Consider the following 12,718-nt stretch of genomic DNA (forward strand, 5'->3'; position numbering starts at 1 on the left):
ACAGTGTCAGTAACAGTCAAAATCTGAGCACCATTAAACATACCCCGTTTCCATATGAGTTGGGAAATTGTGTTAGATGTAAATATAAACGGAATACAATGATTTTCAAATCATTTTCAACCAATATTCAGTTGAATATGCTACAAAGACAACATATTTGATGTTCAAACTGACAAACATTTTTTTTTGCAAATAATCATTAACTTTAGAATTTGATGCCAGACACACGTGACAAAGAAGTTGATAAAATTGAGGAATGCTCATCAAACACTTATTTGGAACATCCCACAGGTGTGCAGGCTAATTGGGAACTGGTGGGTTCCATGATTGGGTATAAAAACAGCTTCCCAAAAAATGTTTGGTCTTTCACAAGAAAGGATGGGGCGAGGTACACCCCTTTGTCCACAACTGCGTGAGCAAATAGTCAAACAGTTTAAGAACAACGTTTCTCAAAGTGCAATTGCAAGAAATTTAGGGATTTCAACATCCACGGTCCATAATATCATCAAAAGGTTCAGAGAATCTGGAGAAATCACTCCACGTAAGCGGCATGGCTGGAAAACATTGAATGACCGTAACCTTTGATCCCTCAGACAGCATTGTATCAAAAACCGACATCAATCTCTAAAGGATATCACCACATGGCTTCTGAAACACTTCAGAAAACCACTGTCACTAAATACAGTTTGTCGCTACATCCGTAAGTGCAAGTTAAAACGCTACTATGCAAAGCGAAAGCCATTTATCAACAACATCCAGAAATGCCGCCATCTTTTCTGGGCCCGAGATCATCTAGGATGGACTGATAAAAAGTGGAAAAGTGTTCTGTGGTCTGACGAGTCCATATTTCAAATTGTTTTGGAAATATTCGACATTGTGTCATCCGGACCAAAGGGGAAGCGAACCATCCAGACTGTTATCGACGCAAAATTCAAAAACCAGCATCTGTGATGGTATGGGGGTGAATTAGTGCCCAAGGCATGTGTAACTTACACATCTGTGAAGGCACCATTAATGCTGAAAGGTACATACATGTTTTGGAACAACATGTGCTGCCATCTATTTCATTGACGCTCCTGCTTATTTCAGCAAGACAATGCCAAGCCACATTCAGCACGTGTTACAACAGGGTGACTTCATCAAAAAGAGTGCGGGTACTTTCCTGGCCCGCCTACAGTCCAGACCTGTCTCCCATCAAAAATTATGAAGCGTAGAAATACGACAGCGGAGACCCCGGACTGTTGAACGACTGAAGCTCTACATAAAACAAGAATGGGAAAAAATTCCACTTTCAAAGCTTCAACAATTAGTTTCCTGTAGTGACCTATTCGTTGGCCTAGTGGTTAGAGTGTCCGCCCTGAGATCGTTAGGTTGTGAGTTCCAACCCCGGCCGGGTTATACCAAAGACTATAAAAATGGGACACATTACCCTCCCTGCTTGGCACTCAGCAACAAGGGTTGGAATTGAGGGTTAAATCACCATAAATGATTCACGGGTGCGGCACCGCTGCTGCCCACTGCTCCCCTCACCTCCCAGGGGGTGATCAAGGGGATGGGTCAAACGCAGAGGACAAATTTCACCACACTTGGTGTGTGTGTGACAATCATTAGTACTTTAACTTTCCTCAGTTTCCAAATGTTTATTGAGTGTTAAAAGAAAAGATAATGTAACACAGTGGTGAACATGCCCTTTCCCAACTACTTTGGCACATGTTGCAGCCATGAAATTCCAAGTTAATTACTATTTGCAAAAAAAAATAAAGTTTATGAGTTTGAACATCAAATATGTTGTCTTTGTAGTGCATTCAACTGAATATGGGTTGAAAATGATTTGCAAATCATTGTATTCTGTTTATATTTACATCTAACACAATTTCCCAACTCATATGTAAACTGGGTTTGTATTTGTAAAATACTTTTACATACACCTGTGATGAGGTGGCGACTTGTCCAGGGTGTACCCCGCTCTCCGCACAAATGCAGCTGAGATAGGCTCCAGCAGCTCCCGCAACCCCAAAAAAGGGACAAGCGGTAAAAAATGGATGGATGGAATTTTACATACAGCTCCTATGTGGGACCCCAAAATACTATGGCAAAGCAAAGCAGTACCATCATATCCAATTACAATATTTTTTAGGCAATGCTTACCTTTTTTGGCTGAGAGAGAAACATTTAGAGCAGTGGTACTCAACCACCGGTCCGGGGACCGGTACCGGTTCGTGACGCATTTGCTACCGGGCAGCAGAGAAACATTAAATAAATTATAAACGACTGCATTTACTCCGACTAAACTTTCGCCTGTCCCACTAGACACACCAATAAGCTTGTTTATAGATGTACAATAACACTCATAGTAAGTTGCCATTTGTTATAGCTTTGTGACATGATACAATGCACATTAATAAACATAAAATATAAATGTGACAGATTGTAGCCAAAGGCTGATTTCCATCTGCATCTCATTGCAAAGGAACAAGCCCAGGGCTCCCACTAATTCAGCGTTATAGTGAGTTGTATTTTTCATGCACTTATTTTTGCTGCATTTATCTGGCACAAGTGGATAGCCGATCCCTAAAAATAATGCCTACATTAAACCAGTCCGTGGTGCAAAAAGGGTTGGGGACCACTGATTTAGAGAACTGGTGAATAATTATAAGACTTTAATGGAGAATAAAGACAAAGATTACGACCTGATTGAAACTGGAAGTGAAATGAAGCTAATGTGGTTAAATACTAACCAAACTACTTGCTAGTACCTTTGCACAAAATATATAAATGTATTAACACACACTCCACCACAATGGTTACCAAAATATCAATAAGGTCACCAAAACTGATAAACAGTATACTGGTTCTCCACGTTAAGCATGCTGAGCAAGCTGTTGGCATGATTTTGGTTGCAGCCCTCAAAGCAAAGACGCTAGCTCGACTTTTTTGTTTTTTATATTTTCTACTAACAACTTAATTTAAAGAACCTACTGCACCATTGTCGGGAGTATTTAAGAGAAGAGACTTGGGTAATAGTACCTGCTAACAGAGAACGTTCAAGTTTTTAAGTGCAGGCTTATTTTACTTTTTCACCTATTAATTATGCAAGATTTTATTTAGTTCTATTTGAGGGGGAGGGCGTGGCGCGGTTGGGAGAGTGGCCGCGCCAGCAACCTGAGGATTCCTGGTTCAATCCCCATATTCTACTGACCTCATCACGTCCGTTGTGTCCTTGAGCAAGATACTTCACCCTTGCTCCTGATAGGTTGTGTGTTTATGCATGGCAGCTCCCGCCATCTTGTCCCTTTTGGGAGATGCGGGTAAATGTGGATATAGTGTCAAAGTGCTTTGAGGACCTTGAAGGTAGAAAAGCGCTATTAAAGTATAACCCATTTACCATTTAATTACTGTACAGTGATGAGGTGGTGACTTGTCCAGGGTGTACACCGCCTACTGCCCGGATGCAGCTGAGATAGGCTCCCGCACCCTTCCGTGACCCCGAACGGGACAAGCGGTAGAAAATGGATGAATATATATATACATATATATATATATTTTTTTTTTCTATTAATCTTCATGTCTTACTTGTATTTTATTCTTTGTCTTTAAACATGGCTCTTACTATTTCACAAGTTTTATTATTTTTATTTTCCAGCACTCCTCAGATGAGCCATCTGCCTCAGGCATACTTGCCAACCTTGAGACCTCCAGATTCGGGAGGTGGGGTGTAAATATTTCCAAGTATTTATTTCATTTATATTATATATATATATATAATTATTATAAATCTAATTATATATATATATATATATATATGTATATATATATATATAATAATCCATTCATGAATGAGTATATTCGTTCGGCCACCGTGTTCAATGGAGAAGTCTGACCTACAAAATTTGCAGGCAGCATAGCCCTTCCCCTTTTTGCTGTCCTGGATGAACTGAAATTATTTTTTTCCAATCATTTTGGAACTTGCAAGCATACTTTTTCTTCTGTTGGTAGAGCGGCCATGCCAGCAACTTGAGGGTTGCAGGTTCGATCCCCGCTTCCGCCATCCTAGTCACTGCCGTTGTGTCCTTGGGCAAGACACTTTACCCACCTGCTCCCAGTGCCACCCACACTGGTTTAAATGTAAAAATTAGATATTGGATTTCACTATGTAAAGCGCTTTGAGTCATTAGAGAAAAAGCGCTATATAAATATAATTCACTTCACTTCACTTCACTTCTTACTCGTCGTCGCCATGTCTCTTCTTCGTTCTTCTGCTTCGTCTCTGTTATGTTTTGTGGACCTTACTACTTGCCGTAGTTTTGAAGCAATGCATGATGGGAATCCGGATATTGTGTGTCAGTGTATTAACGTGCCGGCTGGAATAAACACACTGAGAAATAGCTCCGTGCCTGCCTACTTTATGGGTTATAGATAAACCTATGGATAACGGAGACATATATGATAGTCTCCTTTTCAGGTGAGAGAGGACGCTAAAGGCAATGCCTTTAAAGGTCTACAGAAAGCCACTACTACCGACCACGCAGTCTGATAGTTTATACATCAATGATGAAATCTTAACATTGCAACACATGCCAATACGGCCTTTTTAGTTCACTAAATTGCAATTTTAAATTTCGCGCGAAGTATCCTGTTGAAAACATCGGTATGATGACGCGTGCGCGTGACGTCTCGGATTGTAGCGGACATTTTTTTCCAGCCCGATCCCAGCTATAAGTAGTCTGCTTTAATCGCGGAATTACACAGTATTCTGGACATCTGTGTTGCTAAATCTTTTGCAATTTGTTCAGTTAATAATGGAGAAGTCAAAGAAGAAAGATGTAGGTGGGAAGCGGTGTATTGCAGCTGCCTTTGGCAACACAAACACAGCCGGTGTTTCCTTGTTTACATTCGGCTCTTACCGTAGACATGAGCTGAGAGTTTGCGTCGTTCCTCTTGCAGCTGTGGACTCTCTCGCCTCCCCCCACCGGCCGCCACCGACCGTCGGATGCTTACTCCGTGGAGGGAAAAAGAAAAAAAAATCTCAGCCCTGCTGCCTTGCCTCGTCGAGAAACGTGGCTTCCCTCGGAGACACTGGCTGTCACCACACCCGTGGCCACACCCCTCCGACTTTCAGGTACAACTATATAATCTCACTAAATCATTAGTAACACAATAAGCAGATAAGGGATTTTCCAGAATTATCCTAGTAAATGTGTCTAATAACATCTGAATCCCTCCCACTGCCCTCGTCTTTTTTTTCTAGTCCTTCACTGTCACTTTCCTCATCCACGAATCTTTCATCCTCGCTCAAAGTAATGGGGAAATTGTCGCTTTCTCGGTCCGAATCGCTCTCGCTGCTGGTGGCCATGATTGTAAACAATGTGAGGATGTGAGGAGCTCCACAACCCGTGACGTCACGCGCACATTGTCTGCTACTTCCGGTACAGGCGAGGCTTTTTTATTAGCAACCAAAAGTTGCAAACTTTATCGTTGATGTTCTCTACTAAAAAAAAATATGGCAATATCGCTAAATGATCAAGTATGACACATAGAATGGACCTGCTATCCCTGTTTAAATAAGAAAATCTAATTTCAGTAGGCCTTTAAGGCACACCCCCAATATTGTTGCCCGGTTGGAAATGGGGAGAATGGTTGTCCCGGGAAATTTTCTGGAGGGGCACTGAAATTCGTGAGTCTCCCTGGATAATCGGGAGGGTTGGCAAGTATGGCCGTTCTTGAGGGGGCGCTTTTGTGTCAGCGTCCAGGTGGCCATGGTCTGATGACCTCCTGGTCCAGATGGCTCCTATGATAGTGTTTACTCACATGTCTCCTCTGTACTCAGCCATGCAATCATTGGTCCATATAGTTGCATATGTGTGTATGTTTGTGTTTGGTATCTGTGTCAGTGCATACATACCGTATTTCCTTGAATTGCCGCAGGGCATATAGTATGCGCCTGCCTTGAATTACTGCCGGGTCAAACCCGCTTCCCAAAATAATTAACGCATGCTTTGTATTAACGCCTTGTCCAACTCGTGACGTCACGAGTGACACTTCCCTTGTCATCATTTTCAAAATGGAGGAGGCTGATTACAATACCGGTAATTTGAAATCGCATAAAGGGAAGAAGATTAAGAGCTATTCAGTAGGATTTAAGGTCCCAGCTTACATCACACTCAAATTTTTACTGCATGGCTTTAGTAAGTGCCGGAGTGAGAAGACTTTTTAAAATAATTAGCGCATGCTTACTTTTACCGCATGCCTTTGGTAAGCGCAGGAGTGAGAAGAGGTTTTAAATTAATTACCGCCCCGGCGGCAAATCAAGGAAATAGGGTATGTGATAATAGGGGAAATTAGTCAACCAGGGTATTAATGTGAAAACCTTTTAATCTGGTTTCAGGGCAAATCACTCTATGGAGCCAGCCCTCGCAAAAATGACTAATGATCTATTGCTAACGATGGATTCTGATGCGTCATCTATGTTGCTGTTCCTCGATCTTAGCGCTGCTTTCGATACCGTCGATCATAATATTTTATTAGAACGTATCAAAACACAAATTGTTATGTCAGACTTAGCCCTGTCTTGGTTTAACTCTTATCTTACTGATAGGATGCAGTGCGTCTCCCATAACAATGTGACCTCGGACTACGTTAAGGTAACATGTGGAGTTCCCCAGGGTTCGGTCCTTGGCCCTGCACTCTTCAGCATCTACATGCTGCCGCTAGGTGACATCATACGCGAATACGGTGTTAGCTTTCACTGTTATGCTGATGACACCCAACTCTACATGCCCCTAAAGCTGACCAACACGCCGGATTGTAGTCAGCTGGAGGTGTGTCTTAATGAAATTAAACAATGGATGTCCGCTAACTTTTTGCAACTCAACGCCAAAAAAAACGGAAATGCTGATTATCGGTCCTGCTAGACACCGACCTCTATTTAATAATACAACTCTAACATTTGACAACCAAACAATTAAACAAGGCGACACGGTAAAGAATCTGGGTATTATCTTCGACCCAACTCTCTCCTTTGAGTCACACATTAAAAGCGTTACTAAAACGACCTTCTTTCATCTCCGTAATATCCCTAAAATTCGCTCCATTCTGTCCACTAATGACGCTGAGATCATTATCCATGCGTTTGTTACGTCTCGCCTCGACTACTGTAACGTATTATTTTCGGGTCTCCCAATGTCTAGCATTAAAAGATTACAGTTGGTACAAAATGCGGCTGCTAGACTTTTGACAAGAACAAGAAAGTTTGATCACATTACGCCTGTACTGGCTCACCTGCACTGGCTTCCTGTGCACTTAAGATGTGACTTTAAGGTTTTACTACTTACGTATAAAATACTACACAGTTTAGCTCCATCCTATCTTGCCGATTGTATTGTACCATATGTCCCGGCAAGAAATCTGCGTTCAAAGGACTCCGGCTTATTAGTGATTCCCAAAGCCCCAAAAAAGTCTGCGGGCTATAGAGCGTTTTCATTTCGGGCTCCAGTACTCTGGAATGCCCTCCCGGTAACAGTTCGAGATGCCACCTCAGTAGATGCATTTAAGTCTCACCTTAAAACTCATTTGTATACTCTAGCCTTTAAATAGACTCCCTTTTTAGACCAGTTGATCTGCTGTTTCTTTTCTTTTTCTCCTATGTCCCACTCTCCCTTGTGGAGGGTGTCCGGTCCGATCCGGTGGCCATGTACTGCTCGCCTGTGTATCGGCTGGGGACATCTCTGCGCTGCTGATTTGCCTCCGCTTGGGATGGTTTCCTGCTGGCTCCGCTGTGAACGGGACTCTCGCTGCTGTGTTGGATCCGCTTTGAACTGGACTCTCGCGGCTGTGTTGGATCCATTATGGATTGAACTTTCACAGTAACATGTTAGACCCGCTCGACATCCATTGCTTTCCTCCTCTCCAAGGTTCTCATAGTCATCATTGTCACCGACTTCCCACTGGGTGCGAGTTTTCCTTGCCCTTATGTGGTCCTACCGAGGATGTCGTAGTGGTTTGTGCAGCCCTTTGAGACACTAGTGATTTAGGGCTATATAAGTAAACATTGATTGATTGATTTTTTTTAACTTTGTAAAGTACTTTGCGGTGCATTTCTTTTATGTATGAAAGGCGCTTTAAAGATAAAGTTTGATTGAATTGATAAACAGGTCAAAAGCTAGCTGTTAGCTTGGTTTAGCTCGAAACCCTCAAAGCGAACACGCTAGTTCGCCTTTTTTGTTTATTATCATACCGTCACTGTATATTTTCTACAAACAACTTCATTTCTAAAACATACTCCACTATTGTCGGGAGCATTTAAGAGAACAGACGCGGGCAATAGTACCTGAGAGAAGGTCTGGAAGGGTAACTTTCCCGCCTGTCGAAGACTGAAGTGATGCTGTCCTCCATTGCTTTAGAATTAAGCAGAATAAACTGTTAAATATATATTTTGTAAGGCCGGCCACACAAATAAATCTCCAAAGTGACTATTACCTCAGTATAAACTAGTTTTGGAACGGAACCTAAATAAAAACATTGTCTTGTTGTGGTCATAGGTTAACTATGGTTGTAGACTGCTATAAGCTACTTCCTTTCGGCACTTTCGCAACTAAGTTAATCTTCACATTATTGAATTTATATATGCGATTTAATACCATTCATTACAACGGGACACTAAACTTTTCTTAAAAGTTCCACATCAAATGTGCTCCTTTAAAAACATGACTCAAGCTCGAAATAACTACTGTAAAACAACGCAGTACATACACCATCATGTCCAATTACAATAACTTCAAATGCAAATATTTTTTTTTTTGGCAAGGCTTACCTTTTTGGCTGAGCGTGAAACATTTAGAGAACTGGTGAATAATTATAAGACTTTACAGGAGAATAAAGACAGACTACGATCTGATTGAAACCGTAAGTGCAATGAAGTTAATGCAGTTAAATACTGACTAAAACACTTGCTGGTACCTTTGCACTAAACCATAAATGTATCAACACACGCTTGACCACAATAGTTAGCCAAATCTCAATAAGGTCACCAAAACTGATAAACAGTGTATTTGTTCTCCATGTTAAGCAAGCTGTCTGCATGGTTTTGCTAAAGCAATTTCCTTTCGGCACTTTCGCAACTACGTTAATCTTCACATTTTATGTTAATATACGTGATTCAATACAATGTATTACAATGGGACAATAAACTTTTCTTTAAAACATGATCTCTTTCCTCCTCAAAACTGCTCTAACAAAACACCTCCTGGCAACTCCAACCCTTTAATAATACCCTCCTCCATTCACATCCCATCTCCCCGGATTGTAAATAACCTAATGTAAATAATCAAATGTATTTCTAATGTATATACTTGTTCTTATGCTATCTGAACTCACTATTTTCTCTGCTGGCTCTACTTATCCTACTAAGTAAGACCTACACTGTTTCAATGTCCATTTCTCTTTTGATGCAATTGTTGATGACTGAAGTACTGATTTCAACCAAAACTCCTCATCCCACCCCGGACTGTAAATAATGTAAATAATTCAATGTATATACTATGATGATTAACTTGTGTGATGACTGTATTATGCTGATAGTATATATTGGTACCATGAATTGATTAACGTGGACCCCGACTTAAACAAGTTGAAAAACTTATTGGGGTGTTACCATTTAGTGGTCAATGGTACGGAATATGTACTGAACTGTGCAATCTACTAAAAAAAGTTTCAATCAATCAATCAAGCTACAAATAAATAATGCACACTCCACAGCATGACATACATTCACAAATATTTTTTTTATTTTTATACATTATAACCATTTCCAACACATTTTTATATTTCGAAAAAAATGACTATTTTCCTTGTCATTTACATAAATCAAACTCAATTTGTAAATTAAGACTGCAAAATAGTCCTGTAATTTTTTGGGATATTTGCACACATACAAGTGACGATGCATCCATTTTGCTCTGAACGAATGCACATTGTTTGGTGGAGGTTGGAGAATAGAGGGCAGCCAAAAAGCAAGGAAAAATACAAGCGCTCTAGCAGTAACAGCAGGCTAGCGACACCACCACCGTGTAACCGACACTGAACCGGGTTAGGATTCTCCGCCTAAACCCATTTTTTTTTTGTACTATGTAAATGTTTGCTTAAAGCTTAGGTTCCACTAGAAGTCAGTTTGTAATTATACTGCAGCTTGGGTAAAAGGTGTTCGCATTTAAGCCAAAGTCCTCCCCCAAATGCACAGTCCAATTCTGCTGGCTTTGTCCCGAGAAAGAGACAAGCTTGCAGTGCAGCAGGAACCAAATACACTTCTGGAAAGGGTAGGGAAAGTACAGATCAACGACAGAGAAGACAAAGTAACAGCAAAAAACCAAAAGCAAATGATTGAAGTTTCATATCAATACTACAGAGGGTTCTCTTCAACACACCAGCTGATCATCCGCACCATGGAACAAAATACAGGTACAGTAATAAGAAAGATAAACCATGCTATAGCATCAAATGAATGCATTTTGATCACTGTTTTGTCAATAGTATTTCCAGGCCTCCGCAGTGGGTGCCTCCCTCCCCCCATTAGAGGCCGATTGAAATGTGTGAGGAAACAACGCGGCTAAATGAAACATATGATACACTGTTCACTAATGTGCAGAAGTGGAAACCAAAGAAAAACCTATCAGGCATTGATAGTGCGAGTACCCTCTTTGGTTTGTGACATTGTTCACAAAGTGATCCTCAGAGTGAGTACACCAAAAAAAGTGACTCTAGGTGTGCCCATCTCCCATTCAACTCCATCCCCAACAAATGTAATTACAATATGGCAAATCGTTTCAGCTCGTATGACAACATGGGTGAGTAAATGAAAATTGCTGCAGTTAGCCTACAGTATTAAGATTACGCAAGATAATATGTGTCAAATCTCCACAGTGGTTGAATTATTAAAATATAACCCACCAGCCATCAACTGTTGCCATAGAAAAGATTCGTACAGAACATCTAATATAAAACAATCACATACTGGCAGCCCCTTAGCGCTAACATCCACTCCCCTGCAGCCCAATGGAAGCATGACAGTGGCCTGGTGAAGCGGTGGTCTTACATACAGTGCGACCACTCGAGAGCCCTGCTGCTGGTGAAGAAATACATGAGAGGAAGCCAGAAATCGTTTGAAGCCCAAAAACAAGAGAAAAGTGCCAAAAGGTGTGTGACGGCCTGAGTATGTACAACATAACTTATGTGTATGCAAGCAAAAAAGACCCGGAGGTAAGGCAGTGCTGACGTGAGGGCGCGGGGGGGCTTTCACTCAGTGCTGCGGGTGGGAGTGCTGGGCTGGTTGAGACCCATGGTTTTGCACAACCAGCCGGCAAAGTCCACTTCTTCCACTTCAGATCGCTTGATGAATATGTGATTCTGAAGGGAAACCGTAAAGGAATGGAAGATTATTTGAATTCAATAAACCACAAAAAAACATCGGAACATTGAGGCACTCACTATCAGCATCTTCAGATCAGCTCTCTCGGCTGGATTTTTAATCAAGCTGCAAACAAACATGATGCGTAAACACCACAATATCATAAAGTAACTGCATACACAATAGCCCTGTTTGATGGACAAAACTATTCGCTATTTATTAAGAGGGTTGAGAGTGAAGTGAAGTGAATTATATTTATATAGTGTTTTTCTCAAGTGACTCAAAGCTCTTTACATAGTGCAACTCAATATCTAAGTTACATTTAAACCAGTGTGGGTGGCACTGGGAGCAGGTGGGTAAAGTGTCTTGCCCAAGGACACGACGGCTGTGACTAGGATGGCGGAAGCGGGAATCGAATTTTTTTCCTGCTGGCAGGAAAAAAATTCATACAAAAAGTCCTGAGTATTAAACTTTAATGTGGATATACATTCACATTGCCCTAATTTAGCAAAAGAACTATTTATAAAAAATAAATGAATAAATAATTCTAAAGTACCATATTTTCCACCTCATAGGGCGCACCAGATTATAAGGCGCACTGCCGATGAATATGTTCGACCTTTTTTCATATACAAGGGGCATTAAAGGAGTCATATTATTATAATTTTTTTTCTAAATGTAAAACACTTCCTAGTGGTCTACATAACATGCAATGGTGGTTGCATATGAGCTGGGTGCTTGGTATTTTTATCAATGTTCTTATGCGTTATTATGAATGTACACTAAATTAGTCTTGCTTACAATTTCGTGGTACAATGTACAATGACAAAGATATATTCTATTTTATTGTCACAATGTTGCATAGATTATGTTTTACGGATCATCTTCAAGCCACTTTCTGACAGTCGCTTCCGGATGCGCCGTTTTTTTGAGCGGTTTTATTTACGTGGCTCACTTTCGGCAGCGTCTTCTCCCCGTCATCTTTGTTGTAACGTGCAAGAACGGGAGTGGAAGAAGTGTCAAAAGATGGAGCTAACTGTTCCAATGACATTCAGACATTCTTTACGTAAATGATAACGGAGCAGCATCTGCTCATACGACGGAAACAACAACGCCGGAAATGTGTCCCGTGAAAAACCGTCCGACCGGAACTCTCTAACAACTAAAGTTCCTTGGGTGAATAATGTAAACTCACTACACCGGTATGTTTTAGCGCTTTAATGGCGAGTTTACTGACAGATATAAGTAAAAACTTTAACTACTTTATATTTGAAACGGCAACAGCGGAGGATGTGTCACATAGAAAGATAGTGAAAAATA

General features: G+C 40.9%; 1 protein-coding gene across 1 annotated transcript in view; it reads right to left on the reverse strand.

Annotated features, from left to right (window-relative positions):
- Positions 1-9,760: 9,760 nt before the first annotated feature.
- map2k2a (mitogen-activated protein kinase kinase 2a) overlaps positions 9,761-12,718 on the reverse strand; it is a 28,052-nt gene continuing 25,094 nt past the window's right edge. Inside the window, exons 10-11 of the mRNA XM_061888559.1 lie at positions 11,479-11,524; positions 9,761-11,397 (exon numbers count right to left, since the gene is read on the reverse strand). Of these exons, the coding sequence (XP_061744543.1) occupies positions 11,287-11,397; positions 11,479-11,524 (157 nt within the window). The 3' untranslated portion in view covers positions 9,761-11,286. The remainder of the gene's footprint in view (positions 11,398-11,478; positions 11,525-12,718) is intronic.

This window comes from Nerophis ophidion, linkage group LG26, assembly GCF_033978795.1.
Source record: "Nerophis ophidion isolate RoL-2023_Sa linkage group LG26, RoL_Noph_v1.0, whole genome shotgun sequence".
Lineage (NCBI taxonomy): Eukaryota > Metazoa > Chordata > Actinopteri > Syngnathiformes > Syngnathidae > Nerophis > Nerophis ophidion.